The following is a 25803-nucleotide window of genomic DNA, read 5'->3' on the forward strand; positions in this document are numbered from 1 at the left end:
CTCCACACCCCACCCCCACCCCCGCCTCAGTGATAGCACTATCCTGCCCTTTATGAAGAACATTACCTTGTAATTCTTAGGGTTTTACCACTTTATGTTCTCATCCTCTCATTTGCCTGGCTTTGTACATTATATGAATACACATATGTATTCTTTTGTATCTTTTACTCAATCAATATTCTTTGTAAGATTAAACATAGTGTTGTATGTTGCCCTTTAAGTAAATACACACACAAATATAGTAATCCATCATTGCTTTGTTTGATGCAGAGGAAAGGGATTAAAGTATGCCATTTTGACTAATGCACATTTGTGTTTAACAAATATTGTCAGAGTACATTAAACTTCTGAAGAATAGTGTCTCATCTCTCCCTCTGTGTTTCTAGTCAAGCATAGTATCATTCCCAGACTAGGTATTCAATAAATGGTTTTGCATGGTTATAGTGACCATTTTAAACCAGATTCTCTCTCTCTGTCTCTCTCTCTCTCTCTCTCACGCACACTGACTCCAATAGAGTTGGGGTTGCCATTATCTCCATCTTATAGATCTATGGGAAACTGAAGCACAGACACACTCTTTCAAGGGACATAAACAGTTTTTTAACATAACCAGGATTAGAAAATAAATCTCCTATTGGAAAATAAATCTCCTAAATTCCAATTCAGTTCATTTTATGTATTTTAAGAAGGTGGTACTTGCACACAGAAAAAAAATTTTTTAATAATATAAAAAATACATAGTAAAGAGTAAGTTTTCTACTTTTGGACTCGGTCTTCATTATCTTACGCAGAGGGTATATAAGTTTCTGACCAGATATTCTGAGCACATATTAATATGTAAACATATATATACTGTATACTCTTTCTTTTTTTAACCATAGCGCTCTATACTCTTTTTTTAACCATAAAGGACAGTATACCACATATATTTTTCTATACCTTGCTTTATTTTTTACTTAATGTATCTTAGAAATCACTCAAAATCAGTAAATACAGACCTCCCTCAGTCTTTTTTTTTTTTTTTTTTTAATATTTTATTGGGGAAGGGGAATAGGACTTTATTGGGGAACAGTGTGTACGTCCAGGACTTTTTCTTTCCAACTCAAGTTGTTGTCCTTCCAATCTTAGCTGTGGAGGGCGCAGCCCAGCCCCTGGTCCAGTTGCCGTTGCTAGTTGCAGGGGGCGCAGCCCACCATCCGTTGCAGGACTCGAGGAACTGAACTGGCAACCTTGTGGTTGCGAGTCTGCACTCCAACCAACTGAGTCATCAGGGAGGCAGCTCAGCTCAAGGTGCCGTGTTCAATCTTAGTTGCAGGGGGTGCTGCCCACCATCCCCTGCAGGACTCAAGGAATTGAACTGGCAACCTTGTGGTCGAGAGCCCCACTGGCCCATGTGGGAATTGAACCAGCAGCCCTCGGAGCCAAGAGCATCGATCTCCAACCGCCTGAGCCACCGGGCCGGCCCCTCCCTCAGTCTTTTTGATGGTTATAATTTTTTTTTTGGTGGTTATAATTTTGTTTCATTGTTTTAAAAAGAAAAGCCCATTTTGCTATAATATATTCATATTATTATTTCTATTAGTATTTCCTTCTTCTATTTTAACTGCATTTTTCCCAAATCCCTCTAACTCTACCACCCAACATATTTCCATAGTCTTCCCTTCAAGTGAACAGGTACACCCACAGCTGAAATCACATTGTACACACAATTCTACCTGCTGTCGCCTTGCCCTGCAACTACATCACAAGCGTTTGTCAGGTCATCAGGAATTCCTAAGAAGCATGTAATAACAGCAGTTGCCTCTGAGGAATGGGGACTTTTACTTTGTATGTAATAATTCATACAGAATTCAGCAATACTTTATATTGAATTTAGCATATGTACTTACATAACTTTTGTACTTTTTAAAAATTAGGAAATTTTAAAATAATTTCTGAAAAATGATTTTAATAGCTATATAACATTCTATGTGTGATCATTTCATCATCCTCTAATGTTGACCACTTATGCTGATTCAACTTGAAGATGCCTTAGTAACTTTTTTCCATTCTATCCCTAACACTGGCTTCATCACAGATAATTCATCTAGAAGAGCTAAAGGAATACAGAGAAGCTAAAATTTGCAGTATGAAAAAAAGCATACACAGGGCTGCCGGATGGCTCAGTTGGTTAGAGTACGAGCTCTTAACAAGGTTGCCAGTTCGATTCCCACATGGGCCAGTGAGGAATCGGCCCATGGGCACCCTCCACAACTAGACTGAAAACAATGACTTGACATGGAGCTGATGGGTCCTGGAAAAACACAGTTCCCCAATATTACCCCCCTCCAAAAAAAAAAAAAGAAGCATACACACTAATGAATACCACAGACACAGTGTATCAGCTAGAAAGAAAAAAAAATATTCAAATCATTCTGAATAACTAAGTAATAAAGAAAACCTAAAAAATAAAATAGAACCAAACACCTCATGGAAAAAATGGACCATTACAGCATTTCTGGCTACTATAATCCCATACTTTTCCCAATTAGTACTGTATCTCATTACTAATCTGTAATCCTCAGAAGTCAATAACCCCTAATCAGCTCCACCAATCCTGAGGTCCTTGGTGCAGTCTCTGTCTTTACATTGCCCTCCACACACACTCACTTGGAAATAAGAGAAAGGGCTTTGGGCTGGGAAAATCAAGATCATAAATACTATGGTCAGAACAAGGCACCATGAGTTATAGTAATACTGGAATAGCTCATAGCTGACTCACCATTCCACAGTTAACAATTATAAACTATAGACAAAGATATACAAAACACGTATTGTATGTTATAGTCAAATTGTCAAAAACAAAGAGAGAATCTTAAAAGCAGCAAGAGAAATAACTCATCATGTAGAAAGGGTCTTCAATAAAATTAATAGCTGATTTCCCATCAGAAACCATGGAGGTCAGAAGACAGTGGGACAGCATATTTAATACCCTGAAAGAAAAAAAAACTGTCAACCAATAATTCTATGTCCGGCAATATTGTCCTTCAAGAATGAAGGAGGGAAAAGAAAAAAAAAAAAAGAAAAAAAAAAAAAAAAAAAGAATGAAGGAGGGGAAAAAAAAAAAGAACGAAGAAGAAATTAAGATATTCCCAGATAAACAAAAGTTGAGGAAGTTCATTATCAATAGACCTGCCCTACAAGAAACTCCTTCAGGCTGAAGGACATAAGACAGTAACTCAAAGGCACATGAAGAAATAAAGAACCTGTTACATGTAACTGCATAGGTAAATACAAAAGTCAGTATTATTGTACTTTTGGTTTGTAGCTCTTCTTTTTTTCCATATGATTTAAAGAACAAGTGCATAAAATAATAATTATAAATCTATGTTAATGGGCACACAATGTATAAAAATGTAATTGGTAAAAATAATATAAAGGGAGAGGGACAAAGATGTACAGGAGCAACGTGTTTATACACTATTGAAAACTTCTTGAATAGTAAGTTGGTATTATTCATACTAGGTTATTATGCAGTTATGATATTAATTGTAACTGACACGACTAGGAAAAAAAAACCAGTATTGATATAGAATATCTGAATGAACCATCAATCACCTTGACCTAACTGATATTTATAGAGCTATACCAACAACTATATTAATCTTTATCAGTGCCCATGGAATGTTTACAAAAATAAGGCATGTGTTAGTTAGGTCATAAGTCAATAAACTTCAAGACTGTAACCAATGACTACAACAAAATTAAATTAGAAATAAATAATATCTAGAAAAGCCCCCAATACTTAGAAATTAAAGAACATACGGGCCAAAGAAGAAATAACAAGGGAAATTAGAAAATATTTTAAACTGAATAATGAAAACAACAGTATAACAAAATTTGTAGGATACACCTATAGCTGTGCTTAGAGGGAAATTTGTAGCTTTAAGTGCTTGTATTAGAAAATAAAAATGTTTTAAAACCAATGAACAGAAGTTCTACCTTGAGAAACTAGAAAAAGAAGAGCAAATTAAATTGAAAGAAAGAAGAAAGGAAATAATAAAGAGCAGAAATCTATTAAATAGAAAACACTAAGGGAAAAAATCCCATTATTGTTATCTCCTAGAAAGGACTCAGGCAAGTTATTATTGCCCTGAGAATTCACTTTGAATTTAGTAGAATGAACAAATGCTACTATAACATGGACTGATCCACACAGACTAATGCTTCTATAAATCATTTGATGTTCAAAGTAATAACCTATGTTTCAAAAGACTGTGCATGAGAAACCCAGTAAAACGTTTTCTGAGGCCACTGTTGACACAAATATACCAACAAATAAAACTTCCCTGAAGACTTGCACCTTCATAAAAATTCCTAGCACCTTTTATACGTTATGTAACAACTCACGGCAAATTAAACCAATCCAAGTGTAACTTAAAGAGAGTCAAAGCAGTTCTAGGAAAAAAACATTATTCTTCAGAATTTCGCTTTATATCATAAAGGTGATAAAAGTGATATTATTAAGGTTTATAATCTAAAAACTATGTGGCTGAGTCTACCAGTGGTCCCACCATTTCCATTAGCTCCTTCTTCCTCAGTAAACTCTCAAATGTTAATTGGGCACACCTGACCAGATAAAAACCAGCTTTATTAGCCTTTCCTGCGAGTGGCTAAGGCTTCCACTCTCTTCCCACTGGCTAGACATAGCTCCCCCTAGTTGTGATCTGGAACTATGTTTACCAGTGGGAGGAGAGTGGAAGCAGTGTGTTTCTTCTACCAAGTAGCCTTAAAAATGGAAACGTTCCTTTCTCCTTCCTATTCTTCCTATTCTTCCTTCCTGTTTGCTAGAATATGGTTGTTATGACTGATATTGGAATAAGTCAGCTTCCACAGATAGCAAAGCATCAACACAGAAGAACCCTAAACCCTAACGACTGTAGAGTTGCCATAACACCCCTGCCCTATCTATACATGAGAGAAAAATAAATTTCTATCTGAAGCCTTTGTTATTTTGTTATTTTTTGTCACTTGCAATCAATCCTTATCTAGTTAATACTAACTGATATAAAATATATCCTTAACCAATAAAAAAAGTGATTTATGAATGGGAGAGGAATTTGTATCATCAAAGTCTCAAAAAGGCTATTTAAAATATTAAGACAGCTAAAGATCATCAGGTGAATTAAAGTAAATCTGATGGAACTATAACATTGCATATTTATTGGCCTAAACAACAAAAATATACTAACCTGGGATGTTCTGGTATATTCTTCATATAGCCTGTCATACTCTTTACTCTTTTCCTGATACTGCGAGTGATACTCTTGCAGTTTTTTACCTACTGCATCAATGTTGTCTTCTTTTACCAACTGATCCTATGCGGGAAAACATAAGAAATAAAAAATGTTGGGGGGAGGGTGGTGGGAGATGAGGGTAAGGGGGATCAAATATATGGTGATGGAAGGAGAACTGACTGTGGGTGGTGAACACACAATGGGATTTATAGATGATGTAATACAGAATTATACACCTGAAATCTATGTAATTTTACTAATAATTGTCACCCCAATAAATTTTAAAAAAAAAGAATTCAAACACACACACAAAAAAGAATGTTAACAATTCTGACATGAATTTTCCACATCTATTTATTTTTAAAATGTATTTCTACTGTAAGTTTAAGCCACTGTCTTAATATCAAGCATACAAAAGCACTAAATCCTTTTAACACTAAGATCAACCTTTAGATCACAACAAAATAGTTAATACCTTAAAAATAAGAAATGAAATATAAATAGGAAATATAAACAGAAACATTTTTACATAAAGTCAATAAATACATGCAACATGTTATTAAGGAATAGTTGTCATAAAGTTCTAAAATTCTTAAATATTCAGTAGAAAATTAAAAATGACTAGATTTCTTTTTTCTTTTAACTGATAAGCCTGGTAAATTAGAATCAAATTACGTTGTTAAACGACTTGCTGAATAGCTATCAAGAACGTCTGTAATCATACCTGTTGGTATTTGGACACTGGATACATCAGCTTCACATCAAGTTTGGGATTGTACTGAGCAAGAGATTCATGGTGATAGTGGTTAATGAGCTCCACCACAGAATTAAATGTCAGAGGATCAGAAAAGCCATATTTACCATCTCGATGATAGATCTTTATTAACTTATTATTGCCTCCCTTCCTGTGAAGAACCAGACAACAATTGTACATTTTTTCCCTAAAAATATTCTATTGAAGTACTACTTTCATATGGAGATAGTATGAAAGCTAGATATCACATAATAATCAAGTTTTATTATGTTAATGAGACTGGAACTAGTGAAAAGGCATATATAATTATGTGTGTAAAAGTATATATAATGTCATATTATTTTTATAACTATTTCTTCTATCTTCATTACTAAAGGTCAACATACCTACACAGCATTCACTATCAACAAATTTGGCTAAATCACTTAAGAAAAATAACTATAACAGAAGTGTATTGCATCTTTTGTTTATTTTTTTAATGAATTTTCTAACTTAAATTCTGTCAATATATTTTCAGGAAGAACAGAAACAATCTCTTTAGGACCTAAATATTATGTGGTTGTATGTCTTTGGAGGGAAGCAGAAGCCATCTCTGTATGAAGAGGGATGATAAACATTTCTCACATAATCACCAACACCTTCAAGGTTTTACTGTTAATGACCAAACAAAATTAAGCTCTTTGAATGATTTATAACTGAGTAATTTATCTAGCACTTTACATTATTTTGTCTTTTATAATTGCTTATGATTCTTAGAAATTACTATTTATTTATGCCATCACAGTATGTGAATGATTCAACTGTCATTCAACTATTTTATAAAGTATAGCTTTGAAAGAGCCATTTATATTAGATGAGTGAAATTTGATGCTTGAATAGTTGCAACCACTTTCGTTTACTGAATCCTATCCAATGGTCCTTTAAAAGGTAATTTATAACCAAAGCTTAAAATGGCAACGTTCTGCAAGTCCCATAAGGTATAATCTAAAACCACATCAGGTTAATTCATTATACCTTAGCAAAATATTGCACCATTCCCACTCAACTCTTCTTATAGCTACATGCAGACTTAATAGGGGGAAAATATGCCTATATATCTCTTTATGCCATGCTATTACACATGATAAATGAGGCACTGGGATTTGTGAAAGGTCAAACACAATAGTGTTGAATCTATGTACTGACTTAAATTAAATAGTGCTTAGAAGATCAGTATTTAGATGGGGGCAGAAGTATTCCTATAAAATGTACAGTCGTAGGATCACATAATCATATAGATGTGTATACCCACACATATACTCACAATAAATGCAAGCTGATCTCTCTGCTAGAGAAAAGTTAAAAGGCACTCATTCATTCCACAAAAAAATTATTGAACATCTACTATGTGCCAGGAACTCTATGACACTAGGTAGATATTGTGATGTAAACAAGCCAGATACATACAGTCCATTCTCTCATGGAACTTCCAGTTGAGGAGCATAAGGAACATATCTACATCTTTAAGCTTATAAAGAGGATAAATAATTTCTCATCAAGATAGAACATAAACAACTAGATATATCAAATGGTAGTAAGTCCTATGGAAAAAAAATTCAGCAGAGTAAAGGGAAGAGAGAATTCTGGGGATGGAGTGATTGCTATTTTACACATGTTGCACAAGGAAAACGACTCTGTTCAGAGTCCTAAACAAAGTGAGGGGGCTAGCACAGCAGATATCTGGGAGAAAAGTTTTCCAGGCAGAAGGAATAGCAAGTGCAAAGCCCCTGAGGTAGAAGCAAGCTTGACATGTTCGAGACACAGCAAGGAGGCCAATGATGCTGGGGCTGAACTAGGAGATGAAACGATGTAAAAAGAGCTTAGATCATTTAACAGCCTGTAAGTTATTATAAGGACTCTGGCTTTTACTGAGTAAAATGGGGAGACACGAGAGGGTTTTGAGCAGAATGATATCATCTCTCTTTTGTTTTAAATGGCTCACTCTAGAAGCTGGACTGAGACCATTCAACGTGGACAGAGGTAGAAGTAGAAAGATCAATTGGGAGACTACTAAAACACTTCAGGCAAAAGATGATGGTGTCTTAGACAAAGGTAGCAGTAGTAGAGAGACTGAGAAATGGTGGGATTCTGAACGTATTTTGAAGAGAGAGCTGACAGGATGTGTTGATAGCCTGGATATGGGTATGAGAAAAAGAGACAAGATTAAGATGAGGTCAAAGCTTTTATCTTAAGCAAATAAAAGAATAAAGTTGTCATTTATTGAAATGAAGAAGGCTATATAAAAAGAACATGTTGAATGGGGAAAAAACATTTTGCTTTTAGACATAAGTTTGAAATGCCTAGTGAACATCCAAGAGCAGCCTACTTGAAGAATCTAAAGTTCAAGAGAAAGGTCTGGGCTAGCAGTAGAAAATAAAGAACTGTCACCCTATGTAAAATGTAGGTGGTACCTGAATTTTCTTCTGGCCCTATACTCTCTCCTATGCGTTAAATCTGGATTTGAACACTTCTTCTGCTACTGACTAGCTATGTGTCTTTAGGCAAGTTTCTTAACCATGTTCAGCGTCAGCAGTCTCATCTATCAAACAGAGAAATATTAATACCTACCTCATAAGGTGGCTGTGAAGAATAAGTAAGATACTGCATGTAAAAAGCTTACTACAAGGGAGTTGTTATTGTTGCTGCTGTTATCATTATTCTTTAGATAGTTCCTTTTTTAAAAAATCACAAGACTTTATTGTAATTAGGCTATTTTAATCATTAAAATTAAATGTGGAAATATCTAATGGAGTTTTCCTAATCTTTTAAAATATATGTCCCATTTTTGTAAATATAAAAAGTGATATAGCCATCATTTATAAGATTCTAATATGCTCACATGGACGTCATGATACAGCCTGAGAATTGCTTTATCTTCTATATTTCAGCCTAAATAAGATTGAGTTTTACTCTCTGAAGTCTGCATTAAGAAAAGTAATAGGGTTAATAGAGGAGGATGCCCAACATGTCATGAATAACCTTAGGCTGTGCACATGACCTCGACTTCACTCATAAGGTCAGCAGTATACTCCTTACTTCCTTACATTTAGGGATTTTAGCTTTCTCATTTTACTGCTACATAAAAATTAAAAATGTAGCTATTTTTATGTAAGACATATAAATATTTAATGTATAGAAAAAGGTTAGTTAACCAAACTGAAAATGATGTATCTAGATTAAATTAAAAAATGAAAAGTGTATATAAAGATTTAAATAAAATACAGAAATCTTGTATACCCAGACATAAATAATACTAGTAGAAAACTAACCAGAATGCTGAAAAATACTCACCGCAAAGTCAAAGTATAATCTCCCTGCATTTTTGTTGAGGCATCTCTAACCAAGAAGGTACCATCTGGCATGTCCCGTAATTTGTCATTTACCTCCTCCCTGAAGAATTATAGGAAAAATTTAAAAAATGTAAGCATTGTTTGTCCTCTTCATATATTATAACTAAGACTAATTGGGAGGGGGATATATAGCAAGTTATAGAATAATGGGGGCCTTCAGAGGTCACTGAGTTCCTGCCCCTAGATATGCTCTTGTGTTTTGATTTTTGATATTATGCAATCCAAGGAAGGGCTATTTGCTTCTTAAACTCTTCCAGATTTCAACTGTCTGTAGGGAATAGTGTTTCCATTAAGCCTTTAGGGCTTCCTTAGGCAGGTCTGAACTTGTAGAGTTTCAGGAAAAACCAGCAGCTGTTTAGAAAGAAGGTTATATTTAAGCAACAGTGGCAGCTGTGTCTAATCAGAGGGGGTAAATTCACTAAGTTCACAACCTTTCAAAATAATATTCTCCAATATGAATTGATACTAATAAATTCTTCTGCAGAGCTGATTTAGGACTTTAAACAACACTAGAACACTCAAAGGAAATGGCAGGGCATAAACTGAATTATAGGGCAAGTTTTAAAATATAAATTTAAATGGTATTTAAATATAATAGATCCTTTTATTGTACAATGCTAAAATAAAAATTTTCTAATTTTAATATAAAATATATTATCTTCCACAAAAAAACTATAGGATTACCATGTAACCCAGAAATTCTACTTCTGGGTCTATACCCAAAAGAACTGAAAGCAGGGACTTGAACAAACACTTATATACCAATGTTCATGGCAGCATTATTCACAATAGCCAAAGCTGAAAACAACCCAAATGTTCATCAAAGCCAAATGTTCAGATGAATAAGTAAATAAAAATGTGATATACATATATATATATATATATATATATATATATATATATATACACACACACACATATATATATGCACAGATAAATAAATGTATATATAAATGGAATATTATTCACCTTTAAAAGAAAATTCTGACACATGCTACAACATGGATGCACCTTGAAGACATTAGCAAAGTGAAATAAGCCAGTCGCAAAAAGACAAATAACGTATGATTACGTTTATATGAGGTATCTAGTATAGTCAAATTCATAGAAACAGAAAGTGGGATGCTGGTTGCCAGGGAGGGGCTGGGGAGAACAGGAGAAAAGGGGAGTTAGTGTTTCAAGGCTACAGAGTTTCACTTTGGGAAGATGACATAGTTCCAGAGATAGACGGTGTTGATGATTGAACAACAAAACAACAACATAAATGTACTTTATGCCACTGAAATGTACATTTAAAGGTGGTTAAAGTGGTACCTAAATAACTAACTAAATAAATGCCCTTTAGTAAAGGGAGAGAACAGACAAGAGAAAGAGAGGGACAAGCATAATGAGGAACACAGCATCAAACTGAAACCTGACTTTGAAGAAATGGATAGTGCTTTTTAAAGACAAGAAAATACAATATTCAAATTTAAAACTCTTTTTTTTTTTCCATTCCCTAGGTTCAAAATTTTCCAAAACCATATTTTACCCAAAAAGCAAATCTGTCCTAGAGTCCTGTTTCCCAAAATGAGATGTGTGAAGAGTGCATCAAAATCACACGGGGAGGTTGTTAAATGCTGATTCCAGGGCCCCACCCCAATTGGTTCTTGTGTATGTGAACATTGTGGAACCACTGCCTTAGAAACAGAAAGGTAAGGAAAATTAAGTACCTATTGGTGTCTTTTATCCTAAAAGCTGTGTAACTATCTTAAATTTATGTTTCATTTATTCAGAAATCTATCCTCAATATAGTATTAAAAGTACAATCACCCATAATTTCAAGATTTTCTTGTCACTTTTTTGTGAGAAGAAAAGCATTTAGAAAGTTTTGAAAGGTTCTCACACACAATTTCTTAAATGGTAATCTTTAAATGCCACCTAGTGGGACATTAAAATGTTTTATTTTAACCACTAATTCTCAAAAACGATTTTTTAAAAACTGCATTCAATTATAGTAGCATTCTAGTTACCTTGAAATATCCCCCCAGTACCATTCTGCATCCTGAAGAGAAACAGAACCATCCTTCATTCCATTTGTAACAGCTGAAGTCGTTGGCTTAGGTGGCTTTGGTGGAAGAGCTAGAAGAGAAATGAATATTATTTTGTAGATGTAAATTATCATTTGTTTTCTAATTTCCTCAATCAGGAACTGCTCATTAACCAATGTACATTAAGATTCAAATAATTAAAAATCAAGTTGTATTATTTTATGTTAAATGTTAAACATTAGCCAAAGAAGGAATCTTTGTAGCACTATACCAACAATTGTCTGAAAAGCGAAATTTTCAAGCTAATTAGGTTTTTTCCATTCTTATAAAGAACTTTTAATTCTGAACAGATGTCCAAAAAAACTTCATTGTCTTTCAAAAGACAATGTGATGCCTCTTCACAAATAATTTAGTCCAAAAGCCATTAAGTGGGGCTGGTGGTGATGGCCAAGAGTTGATGTCAGAGCCAGTTAGCTGAGGGAGGCGTACGTCCATGTAGGAGGGTGGCAGCACAGCACAGGAGCCCAGAGCTTGGGCAGGGTGAGGAGGTGATCCTCACAGGGACAGCCTGGCATGGGGTGTTGAAGCTAAGTGAAGTAAGAAGGGCAGTGGCACGGGGCCCAGGTGGCACAGAGTGTTGGAGACCAAGCCAATAAGGACACAGTCTTTGGAAGTGGGCATCCCAAAGCAATAGGGCAAAGCCAGATAAGGGTAAAGAGAGTTTCTACTTGGGTGGGGGATGAGAGGTAGCAGGGGGAATGCAGCAACAGCTATAAGAGATTGTGTACATACAAAGAGGTGGATCAAATACATAAAGTCATTCAAGATAATAGGAGCCAGGTTTCTCACAGTCTAAAAAGGAATTTACAAATATAGCAAGGTAAAAAATAGAATGAACCCTCTGATTTGGACAGGAATTGCAGCTATTAATGTAAACTCGTGGAATTCAATAGCTAGCTAGCTAGACAGAGATAGACATACCTAAGTCTATACTTATAGGGAATAACTATTCCCTAGCTCTGCCCCTTGAGAGGTCCTGGGACCAGCAACACCCCATTATGCACACCTAGAACCCAAACCTTGGTTTCTAATGCCATTCTCTACTAAAAGCCATTTGGAAAAATGGTGGATTCCAGGGCTGGGATAGAGCAAGTATCAAATGAACCTGGAACATCATGCCAAAAAGTAAGCAATTGCTCAAAGAATGAGGGGCCATGGCAAAAAAAAAAAATCAAAGGGTTCCCATTACCAAACCTAGAACAATTGGAGCATCAATACAAATAAGATAACAAGGGAATATAAGCCATTTTTAAAAATTGGAATCTATGTGTCCATTCTGATATAAACGAATAAATGAAAAAACTAAAAAATTAATGAAAAGGATTTATATAATCTCAGAGGGGACCTTCCCACAAAATGCTTATTAATCACACAATTAAAAAGACTAAGATAACAGTGTAGAAGCATGTCAAACATCACCTTAATCAAGGAATCAAGGTTAATACCACCAGTAATAGTGGAATCATGGGCCACCAATAGGATGCACTGAGAAGGACACAACATCACTCCTGTGACATTCTTGCCAAATATGCATAAACTGAATCTAATCATGAGGGAACATCAGACAACCGCAAATGAGAGACATTCTACAAAATAATTGGCCTGTAATCTTCCAAAATGTTAAGGTCGTGAAATTCAAGAAACACTGAGGAACTGCTCCAGATTGGAAGAAGACTAAGAGAATCATGACAATTAAATGCAATGTGTGATTCTGGACTGAATCCTCTTGTTACAAAGGAAATTATTGGTACAATGGACAAAACCTGAATCTGAGAATGAGATGACAGTAATGCATCAATATTAATTTTTTTATTTTGATGGTTGTATTATAGTTATGTAGAAGAATGTTCGTGTTTATGGGAAATACAAATAGTCATTATGGGGAATGATGCTGGCAACTTACTCTCAAAGATTCAAGAAAATCAAGTTACTTGTACTGTATTTGTAGCTTTTCTATAAGTTTGAGACGACTGTTCCAAAAAAATTTTTTTAATTAACAAAAAAGTTAAAGACAATATTGAGGGAAAGGGGGAACAAAGTGAATATGTTCTTCAAAATAGAAACTCTTTCTTGTCAAATGATTTTCAACAAGGGTGTCAAGACAATCCAACTGTGAAAGAATAGTCTTTTTAACAAATGGTGCTGGAACAACTGGGTATCCACATGTAAAAAAATCCAACTGGACCCCTATCTCACATCATATGCAAGAATTAACTCAAAATACATTAAAGTCCTAAATATAAGAGCTAAAATTATAAAACTTTTAGAAGAAAACAGGCTTAAATCTTAATAGTTCTTAGATATGACACCCAAAGTACTAACAACTAAAGAAAAAATCAACTAGATTTCATCCAATTTTTAAAAATTGTGTGCTTCAAAGGACACCATCAAGAAAGTAAAAAGATAACCCATAGAATGGGAGAAAATCTTTTAGTCGTTTATCTGATTTTAAAATTTTGTATTTAGAATACATAAAGAACTCTTGCAACTGAATTATTATTAAAGACAAATAACCCTATTAAAAATGGGCAAAGGATCTGAATAGTCATTTCTCCGAAGAAGACATACAAATGGCCAACAAGCACATGAAAAGATACTCAATCTCAACAAAGATACTCAATTCCCATCAAGGAAATGAAAATCAAAACCTCGAGATACCACTTCACACCCACTAGGATAACTATAATCAAAAAGACAGGTAATAGTGTTGGTGAGGATGTGGAGAAATTGGAACTCTCACACACTGCTCATGGAAATGTAAAATGATACAACTGTTTGGAAAATAGTCTGACAGTTCCACAAACGGTTAAACGTCGAGTCACCATATGACCCAGCAATTTCAATCCTAGCTATATACTCAAGAGAAACGAAACATACATCCACACAAAAGCTTACATATAGCATTACATAATAGCCAAAAAGTGGAAACCCAAATGTCTATTAACAGATGAATGAATAAAAAGAATGCACTATTAATATATATCTATGCAATGGAATATTATTTGGCAGTCGAAAGGAATGAAATGCTATAACATGGATGAACCATGAAAATAGTAGGCTAAGTGAAGGAAGCCAGTCATGAAAGACCACGTATTTTATGATTCCATTGCCCAGAACAGACAAATCTATAAAGACAGAAATTAGAGGAATGGTTGCTTAGGCCTGGGTAGTTTAAAGGGAAAAAGGGAATGACAGCTAATGTGTGCAGGGTTTCTTTTTGGGGTAATGAAAATGTTCCAAAATTGCTTGTGGTGAAGGTTATACAACTCTGTGAATATACTAAAGAACTATGGAATTACACACACACTTTAAGTGGGTGAATTGTATAGTATGTGAATTATACCTCAATAAAGCTGTTAATTAAAAAAATCAGACTTCTGATATTACTAGATGAAGGTGGGGAGGACTTGGTATAATCTATACTTTTTTTCCTAAATGGCTACTTACTTACCTTGTTTAAAAAGGATTTGAAATTGCTTATGAAAGTAGCTATAGTTGAACTCTAATTTTGCAAAATGTAAAACTCTTCTACTTATCAACTTAAAAGGATTAAGAATTTAAACTTGTGCTATACAAAGCACTGCTATAGCTATGAAAGTACAAAGACAAGGCATTCCCAGCACTTAAAAGAACAAATCTAGAAGAATGATACATAGAAACACCTAACCATAATACTCAGCAGAATGAGGCAAATACTGTAATAAAGGTAAAAACAAAGTGTAATAGAAACTCAGTAAAAGAAGCAATTGATCCTCTCCTGAGGAAACTTTAAGTTCAAACACTAAGCTTCTCAAACCTAGTCCTTACTGAGCTGAGTGCCACGACCAGCAGGGCCCAAAAAGAACCAATCTGCCTCCTTGAATCAGCAGGTGGGTTACATTTGAATCACCAAAGCAGTCACAGAGACTTGCTGTTGTCTATAACCCTTCTCTGGAGAAGCTCTACTGAATTGACTTGCCCAGACTGCACGGGGAAGGTGCTCTTTATGGATAATGACAGTTCACTATAGCTCTACCATCAACAAACATATAATGACCATATCACAACTATTACATAGGGCTTTCCGTAGCCTCCTTGTATCTTGCTTTTCCTCATCTGAAGAAATATAAGAATGAAATGATTACAAAGCAGTTCCTACATAAAGTTGCTAAAAGAACACAATCATTGTGTGTTCACTGTTTAAGATCTGAAATAAATGCAATAATGGCCTTATTTCTATATTGTTATCTATCATCACTTCCTACATATATTAAATATTTATTAAATACCTCCTACATATATTCTAAGAGCTGGGAATACAGCAATGTACTAGATAGACAAAGTCCCCATACTTATGGACTTTATAATCCAAAAGGGTAAACTTCAAGATAATTCATTATTCCTAAAATTATGAGTATGTTCAACTAAATTAAAATTTAGCTCAATTAAACTAACCTGAGTCTTCAAACTAAGTCTTTTGCTTACTTTGGCAGTTGTTCCCATCGCCATGTAAATTACAGAATCTACTGGATAAAAATTTACCTTAAATAACCTTCTAATTACATGAGGATAAACAGATTTATATCTGTATGTTGCTTCCAGATTATGATATTATAAAGGTAAAAAAAATTCCAAATCACATACATTTTAAGTATGGCAAGTGGGACATAATGAAGGAAAAGCTAATTAGAGTACACTAATTATCTTTCTACTCCTTGACAAAGTCGTTCTTGCATCGGGTGAGCGCTGCAATGCTGAGTGATAAGTTGAAGTGTACCTGAGCAAACATTTTCCTAAATAAGTATCCATAAAATGCTAGCACTTTAATTTCTATTTAACAAACAATGAAAAGTATTTCTCTTTACATTTTGAGAAACTGCGTTACAAGTTTTTAAATATTAGCAATACAGAAAGATATTTTAAATTCACCTTTAATTACTATGTAGATATACGAACATACACATATATGTACGTGTTTGAGTATGTGTGTATATATGTATATACATGCATAAAGACATCAGGAAGAATACACAAACTGTTAATAGTGTATATTATCACAGAAGAACACTTGCTTTATCTATTTATGTACGTTTTCTTCATGTATGTTTCAGCAACCAAAAATAATAGCTTATGAGTAATTTTTAATTTTAATTTACTGTATTTTCTGAGTTCTTAAAAAACTTTCAAAACTTCACTTTGATATCTTTTACTAAAGAAAGTATTCAGGGGCTGAAACACTGTAAAAAAATTGTTTCTTTGGTCATAATCTACAAATAATCTACAAATAGTACATTAAAGTATTGTATCAAAGTTCAATGTACTGAAGTTGGTACTGTAATGTGTACTGTGGTATGTAAAGAAACATTCTTGGGATGGCCTGTTAGCTCAGCTGGTTAGAGCGTGGAGCTAAGGGTTAAGGGCCGGGATGAATATAACTTATTTTCAAATAGTTCAGAAAAAAGAAGTATTATTTTATAAAAAGAAAGCATGAATGATAAAGCAAATGGAGTAAAATATTAACAACAGGTGAACCTGGTAAAGGACATATGGGTGTTTTTTGTATTCTTATTTTTGCATATTTTCTGTAAATTTGAAATTTTTCCAAATAAAACATTTAAATTTTTTTTTAATTAAGAATTAAAGTTAGGTACTTATTAAGACCAGGGAGGAATGGCAGATCTCAGCCCTCCTAGTCTATGATGGGATTTGACTTTATGAAGGATAGCTTTAAATCAAAAATGGAAGAAAAGTTAAAACAGTATTTGAACGTATGTCCAATCTGTGTTGGGGGAAGAGACGAAGCACATCTAGTTATACACTAAGCGAAGTCAGAGGCCTTTAAGCCTTTTGATTCCAAGTACCATAAAACCAGGAGCCAGCTATCTTTGCCCCACTTCAGGGTCAAGTTTTAACCAACATTCTGTCTGAAACCCTGACTAAAGGCTTTCTTAATTCTGTAACCAAACATACAGCAGGACAGTGCCTGGTCCACATTCAATAAACGTGTTCATTCAACAAGTGCTGATTGAGGACCTACTAATTCAAGGCCTTTTTTTTTTTTAACTTTTATTTATTTTAAGTGTGTTTTTCCAGGATCCATCCGTTCCAAGTCAAGTAGTTGTTTCAATCTAGTTGTGGAGGGTGCACGTCAGGATCGAACCGGCAACCCTGTTGTTACGAGCATCATGCTCTAACCAACTGAGCTAAGGGCCTCCCCCTAAGCTTTTGTTTCTTCCATCCATAAAATAGTACTTACATCCTATGAGGAGTAAATGAGTTAATATGTGTAAACTTAAAATAGCATATGTCACACAGCAATCAATAACTACTAGCTGTTAGCTATAGGTGCTAGGCTAGATGCCAAAGACAGTAACAAGACAGTCCAGTGGGCAATTCAAATAAGTAAAATATACAATTACTATACTGTGATTAAACACAGTAAAAGAGAAAGTATTTTTAAAGTATATGTAAAAGGTGAATATTATGGGAAACGATTTATGTCTCAAAAAGAGAGAACGAAAGAACAGGGTGCCATGGAGCAAAAATAAGGGGACTGAATCTAGAGAGAGTCAAGGAAGGCATGACATATAATGTCCCAGACTAAAGCAACAGTTTGTATTAAAAAAAAAAAGTCCGAAAGAGAATGAAAGGAAATCTCTGGCACATGGGGAGTATGAAGTGGGGGAAAAGTGGAAGTTCTTTTAGCTACCTGTCCTCTCCTGTGTTCTCACCCCAATGCTGCTCTGAGCTGCCTCCCTACTAAACCATCTTCTCATTGCTCATCATTCCATTATGTCCTCTGGACCGTCCTCCCTGATCATTCTCCCCACATACTAATTAAACAAACTCTTTTATAACTTCAGTGTTTTCCCAGAATATGTTTCCCCACTTCCTCTCCAGGAAGGACACTATTGACCCACCGTGGGTTGCTCACTGTCCCACACCTTACGGAGTCCGGGGCTCTCTTCTTCCTTAGTGCTCAGGCCCTCTTTTTTTCATCTGCACCTTGAAACTGGTATTTCCCTGGCCTTCTTTTTATTCTATCCTCCCATCTACTCCCATAGCTTCAAATAATACCTATACCCTAACCCCAAAACAATGTATTTCCAACTACAGGGTCTTTTCTAAATTTCTGATCATCTAACAGAAGACACCTAATATGTGTCAAGCATTGTAGCAGGCACAGTGAATTGGATCAGTGCTTCCCACAGTTTAATGTGGTTCTAAGTCACCCGGGGATCGTGTAAAATGCAGAAGATGATTTGCTAGGTATGGCTTGGGACATGGAATTCTGCGTTTCTAACAAGCTTCCAGGCGAGGCCAATAGTACTGGCCCAGACTTTGCACAGCCAAGGGCCTCACGGACGTCTCTCTCTGAAGAGTTTCTATGGGGTTAAAAAAAAAAAAAAAGGCAAGTAGAGTACGGTAGCTAAAATAGTCGATTAAATACATGTGATTCTTCACTCCATCTATAAATCATTCCTAATTGGCAATACAATATATTGTTAAAGCTATAAACACATAATAGCAAAGAAATCAGGGGAGGAAACAACAGTAGGTGATAGCAACAAAACTTTAATACACAAAAAGCAACCAGATGAATCTGACTTGGTAGAATGCAAAAACTTGAAACCTAAGCCTGAAGAGAAAAAGTCCAATAAAAAAGCAATCTGATTTGCAACACTGCACTCTGGAAAGACCAGGAATTGGAGGCAGAATGCATCTCTGAAGGGAGGATTGACGGAGGGATGGGCTGAAAATAGGAGGATTGGCAGAAAGTCTATAGAAAGGGCAGTTAGATCCCCAGTTTTCCTCCCCAACCCCCAAGCAACTAGGAACTACCCTTCCCCCACCCTAAACAAAGGCTGCTGTCAATTCATCAGTCCAGAGAAACAATTAAAGAGGCTTTGGACTCAGGGAACACTAAGCATAGCTGGGATTAGGGTAAATCCCTTATTGAAAACAGAATTAAGGAAAAGTTTACTAAACAGGTAGATGTCCCAACCCCTTTCCCCACCTCAGTTCTCTGAACACTAAGCCACCATGCTTATACCCCAGGCAAGAGTGAGGGAGATTGTCTCTGGAGAAACTGACAAGACCTCAAAAAAGGCCTAAAAATACAGACCTTTTACAGTTACCAATAAAAAAGATATTCATTATCTTTTCAGTGAAAGCCTCCAGTGAACATGTCCTGCCCACTTACATGGAGCTTCAGATTAGCTTTTTAGTATCTCATTCTTAAATAAAAACAAACCCTTTAAAAAGGAAGGAAATTCTGACACATGCAATAACATGGACGAAATTCAAAAGACATCTCTTCATGAAGACATTACGAACCTTGAAGAAATAAGCCAGGCACAAAATGACAAATATTGTATGGTTTCTCTTATATGAGGTACCTAAAGTAGTCAAATTCATAGAGACAGAAAGTAGAATGGTGGCTGCCAGGGGCTGGGGGAAGGGTAATGGGGAGTTACTGTTTAATGGGTACAGAACTTCAATTAGGTAAGATGAAAAAGTTCTGGAAATGGATGATAGCAATGGTTGCACAACAATGTAAATGTACTTAATGCCTCAGAATGGTTAAAATGATACATTTTATGTTGTGTACATTTATGACAATTAAAAAAATAAAAGAACAAACCACAAGACATTTGAAGAAAGTCATCGATGTTAAAGAAGAAGACCAAAACAAACAAAAAAGGAACTTAGGAATAAACAAAGAATTCAAGGAAAAGAAAACTTCACAGACATATAATATCCTCAGAAATATAAAAGAGAATATTGCATCGATGAAACGTAAACAAGATCTATGTATAATAAAGTAACATTGAAGAACAAGAGCCCTTATATATTAAAATTATAATAGAAAATTTTTTTAAAAAAAACTTCAATTGACAAGCTGGTAGATAAAGCTGAGGAAATCTCTCAAGAAGTGGAACAAAATGAGAAAGTAACAGAATTAGAAAAAACAGAATTACAGGATAAACCCAGAAGACACAACACTGAACTAACAGAAGTTCCAGAATGCAGAAAAAAACATCTAAAATAAATAAGAAAAAATTTTCAGAAATGAAGGACATACATGTCCAGAATGAAAGTACCCACAGAGTATGCTACACAATGAATAAAAAAGACCCATATCAAGACAGATCTCTGTGGAATTTCACATCAGGGATAAAGAAAAGGTCCTAAAATCTATCAAAAAGGGGATAAAAAAGACAGATCACAAAGGACTAAGGCCTGGAATGTCTTGGATTCCTCAACAGCAACACTGAAAACTAATGCCACTGGAGAAGAACCTTCAAATTCTGAGGGAAAATGATTTTTCAACCTAGAATTATATATCCTGCCAAATTATCAATTATGTACATATGAGGGCAGAATTGACATTTTCATTCACACAAAGTCTCAAACAACTTATCTCTTGACACACTTTCTTAGGAAGCTCCTGAAGGATGTACTCTACCAAAATGAAGAATAAACCTAAGAAAGAAGATGGTGTAGAATTCAGGAAAATGGAGGCCAACACCGGAGAAAAGCAAAGGCAATCCCCAGGAAAATGGGACCAGAAGTTCCAGGATGACAGTCAAAATCAATAAGTGGGACTCTAGCAAGAGAATAAAGGGTGACTTATTCTCACGACTTAGGGGGTATGTTGAAAGGGAAAAAAATGGAAACGATAAATTATCTGATGTTTAACCATACTGAGTTTTATAGTTCTGTCAAGAGTATGGGGATAATACTGTCACAAGTACATTTTTTTTTTAAATCAGGCAAATTTTTAAAAAGTAAAGCAATAATTAATTCCAAAAAATTATGTAAGAAAGAAAATGTAGTCATATACTAATGGCTTATCTGTGAATACTGTTTAAATAGTCATAATAATATAAATACTAAAAGATAATTTAAGAAACAATTATAATTATATAAATATATTGGAAAAATGGGTAAAGGGACAGAGTGTATATGGCATAAAAGAACTAAATCCCCATCTTCCTTAGGAGGAATAAATAATACCAAAAAGTGAAAAAAATTAAATGGCAGTACCAGAATACTATGAAAAACAGGAAGGTAAAAACCAGGAAAAAAAGCTAAAAGAGTTAAGTGTTGCCTCTATCTAGATTAGAAATTGGGGGTTGAAAAGGGTAGAGCAGGGAACTGCTGGGGTTTTCTACTATAAACCTTGAAGTACCTTTTGACTCTAAGCTATGAGCTTGTATTGCTTTGATGAAAAAAGAAAATGAAATTTAAAAAAACTTAAGAGTTTATTCAGGTGCTGCCACTTAAACTAGATTTGGTAAATTATCTCACCTCTCTAAGCCTTACGTTCAATGACAGTGTTAAAACCAACTTACATAGGTTAGCAAGAGTTGATTGTTACATTTTCAGGAATTTTGCAAGCTACTTATACACAGTCACTATTAAAAATTAAATCATATAAATGCACAATTAAATAAATTATATTAAAAATAAAGGTAATAAACACTCAAGATTTATCACCTCATTAAGGTTTACTATATTTCATTTTACTATCTTTGCCTTTTAAGTTCTTTACGTCTACTGTGTTTACACAGTAGAAATACTTTGTGCTACCGTGCATCTCTTTCAAGCTCTGCATTCAGTATGTCATGGCTGGTAGCTTGAAGTCAGCCATTTACACTTGAGAAATGGGATTATTTACACTTCAGAAATCAGCAAACACCACAAATCAGAGCTTGATTTATTGTTGTATTGATTACCTACCAAGGGTCAGCAAACTATGACCCGATGCCTGTTTTCGTACAGTGCAAAGAATGGTTTTTGTATTTTTAAATGGTTGGAAAATACACACACACACACACACACACACACACACACGCAAAAAAAAAAAAAGCAACAGACCACATGTGGCCTACAAAGCCTAAAAAGTATTTACTATCTGCCTACGAAAAAGTATGTCCACCCCTGATCTCCACTTAAGAAAGTGATGGAGAAAATGTTAATTCAGTGTAATAATCTCAACTCCATGGCAGCAGCTTAATATAACAAGAAATTAGGTGGTGTTCAAAAACAAACATATCTTCTTCACCAAGCCTGTTCCTCCTATCTGCTGTATCCTATTAAAGGGCGTCACTATGCATTTGTCACAACTCACAGACCTGTACACCAAAGACAGTAAATTGTACTATATGTAATTTTGTTTTAAATTTCTTTAAATCGCATGTGGAACTTTTAAAATAAAGATTCCTGGGCCCAGCTCCCTAGAAATTCTGATTTGGTTGATCCAGAATAAGACTAGAACATCTGTGGGGGGTTTTTAAATACAACTGGTCTGGTAATCTTGATTAAAATATATATATATATATATCCTAGGAAGAGAACCCTGTTCCTAGTGTACAAATGTGCTCTAACTTCTATCTCGACAGTTTTCCCCACTTACTCCAATTCTCCCCCCTCCACCCCGTTCTTTCACCTCTGTGAGAGCGCCAATTCCTCACTCACTATTTTCTATACATGCCGATCTGCCCTCCCTCTCTGCCTCAACTAATTCCCCTCATTTCTTTTGCCCCTTCTTATCCTCCCAACTGCAACGGCCTGGCAAGATCCCCAACGATGGCTCAATCCATTTTCATGCTTTTTCTGCTCCCTCTGTAGGCTGCTAGAGGGGAAAAAAGCTACATCGTCTTCAGTTTGGTTTCACTAGTAATAATCTCCTATCACAAATACCTCAACACAATCCAAAAATCTCCCTCTCCCATTCCTCACGGTGGCTATTTCAAACCTTCCACACCTTCCTCAAACATTGTATTCCACCTCTCTTCACTCATTTTTGATAGACCCCATTTCACCTCCTATATAACAGAGATAATAAAGATTGTGAGCAGCGAGCTACTTCAGTTTCCTACCAGTCACCTATAAATTTATGTGCATCTACACTCATTTCTCCTTTCTTATCTAAATTAGTCCCCCTACCAAATGCTCTGGCTCTCCCCTCCTTTTACCGCCGGAGGGATTCCAGTCCTTCTGAATCCTATTCCTACTCTCTAGCCTCTCCTGCTTTACTGGCTCCTTTCCTACAAGCTTATAAATGGGCCCAAATCACTCAACTACAGGTCCCGATAGAAGTGGTTCTTAGGGGTTATAAACTTTTGAAAAGCTGATGAAAGCTTAAGGCTTCTCTCCCAACTACATGCACACACAGTATGCACATAACACTGTAGGAAGGTAGGGTCCACAAATACCAGTTTAAGAACCCACACCCTGTAACTTCCATTCTTTCTTCTCCTTTATACCCAAGCTTTTCAAAGAGCTGTCCTCTGCCTCTCTCCACTTATAGTCCCCTCCTAAATCTATTGTAATCCTACCTCCCAACCTCCCAACTCTACTGAAACCATTCTTACCAGGGCCAGTGACCCTGCTGCTAAATTCAGTAGACACTTTTCACTCCTTATCTGCAGCATTTGATACTGCTAATAATTCCCTCCTTTTTGAAACACCCTCTTTACTCAGTACCTGAGACCCTACACTCTTCTATACTTTTTCTACTTCTCTGGTCATTCTTTCTAAATCTGTCATAGGATCCTTTTCCCAGGCCAGTTGGGGTATCATCAGGGATCTATCTTTGATAGCCTCCTTACCCCATCTAACTGCTTCTTTGCGTTTTCACTTCTTTTCCGTGAAGCTCCTGTGTATGTGAGTAATAAACCTTTTGTCCTGTTAATCTGGCATTTTTCAATTTTATTTAAAGGCCCCAGTAACTGAACCTATGAGGACAGAGGAGTTTTTTTCCTCTCCTACACTCAGCATAGGTGACATAGTAGCTACCAAAAATATTTATTAGCCATTCACAGGTATTTCAGTTATCACTAAACCAGACCTAAGTAACACATGCAGAACCAAAATGACAAATATAAAAGCAGTCATCTCTTTATTAGGAAAAAAAGCTCCTCACACTTTTGGCTTAGTTACTGGTAGCTTAGTATAAGCAGAGATGGTAAACTAGTAGATCAGAAATTGTCTTTAATTTCATAAAGAAAAGTTAGAAATAAACTACTACTAAGTCCTGTTTCCTTTTTGCAGTTATCTCATTAAGCTAAATTTAGTTACTACTGGTTCTAATAATCAACTGAAAAGAAATAAAGGAATTTGCAATGCTCTCGTAACATCTCCCTTTCTCAACTTCTTACATTTTTAAAAAATTCTTAATATTTACCCTCCAAATAGTAAATCTTATCTTCTACAAATATCTTTGACATATAGGTAATTTCAAAAAGAGCTTGCTGGACCAAAACCAGAGGCTCTTAATGCTGTGACCAAAGATTGAAGTTCTCCATAGAATGTAAGTCACTCAATAGTGCTGTTTTCCTGAGGAGATACAAAATTCAGCTATTCACATCCATGATTGGTGATGTGGGAAAATAAATAAATATCTCCCAAGTTGAGTATTGTGTTTAAATACAAAGTATATAAAGAGATTATCCTGTTAAATGTTGTCAAAGGCAAATGATTTTTCAAAGACACATGACAAACCTGAAATACTTCCTCAGATGATAAATTCTGACTACCTGAATAGAAAATTTTAACCATGGTACTCTGACCACATTAGTGGAAAGGTATTCTGAATTTCTGGAAACATTAAACCAGCTTTTACTAACCACTGCTAAGGAACAGGGACCAAGAAAAAATATTTGTGAATAACAAATATATTTGTGAATAACCAGAAATTATACAAGGTTTTAAAATACAAAAATAATATAACAATTTTATTAAAATATATTTCCTAAACTCACAAATCTATTTTATTCTAGAGGAATAAAAATTAAAAAGAATTAGAACTACCCTGGATGTTTTAATATAATCTTAAATATAGAAAAGTGCTGGAAAAAAAAACGACTGGGTGATCAGGCTATCTAGAGGAAAAAAACAATTCTCTTCTGGGAAAAGAAAAACATTTATTTAAATTAAATCCTTAGCGTTTTGAAACCCTAAAAATAAAATTATGGAAACAGGAGGAGAGAAACAAACACAAAACTTCAACTGACAGCTTTTACCAACTTCTTTTTAAAAGACAGTGATTTAAATAAAGTTTTCCCCCCAGCATCAGTGAGCTGCCACATTCCACTTCACCAACTATTTGGCATGCAGCATTGAATTACAGAACAATTTTGCTCATGCATGGACAAATACTATTTTCCCCACTGAAATGATGTATCTGTAGCTTGCTCATCAATAACACTAACCCTTTCCTATGTCCTAACAACCAACCTGCTTTGTGAGCTAAATCCCAATCCCAAATCAGTTGTTGTTGGCAAAACTAATCTCTGAATGAAAGC

The 25803-nt window shown here is 35.1% G+C and overlaps 1 protein-coding gene and 1 non-coding gene across 2 annotated transcripts in view; one reads left to right on the forward strand and one right to left on the reverse strand.

Annotated features, from left to right (window-relative positions):
• Positions 1 to 25803, reverse strand: part of PIK3R3 (phosphoinositide-3-kinase regulatory subunit 3) — a 70299-nt gene that overhangs the window by 23333 nt on the left and 21163 nt on the right. Inside the window, exons 2-5 of the mRNA XM_019749356.3 lie at positions 11432 to 11540; positions 9361 to 9459; positions 6001 to 6181; positions 5232 to 5357 (exon numbers count right to left, since the gene is read on the reverse strand). Coding sequence (XP_019604915.1) covers positions 5232 to 5357; positions 6001 to 6181; positions 9361 to 9459; positions 11432 to 11540 — 515 coding nt within the window. The remainder of the gene's footprint in view (positions 1 to 5231; positions 5358 to 6000; positions 6182 to 9360; positions 9460 to 11431; positions 11541 to 25803) is intronic.
• LOC141572566 (small nucleolar RNA SNORA25) lies at positions 24729 to 24851 on the forward strand. Its single transcript, XR_012497890.1, has one exon. It is a non-coding gene; the product is annotated as a small nucleolar RNA SNORA25 (small nucleolar RNA).

Source organism: Rhinolophus sinicus, chromosome 14, assembly GCF_057876585.1.
Source record: "Rhinolophus sinicus isolate RSI-liver-muscle chromosome 14, RSI-T2T, whole genome shotgun sequence".
NCBI classification, from domain to species: Eukaryota; Metazoa; Chordata; class Mammalia; order Chiroptera; family Rhinolophidae; genus Rhinolophus; species Rhinolophus sinicus.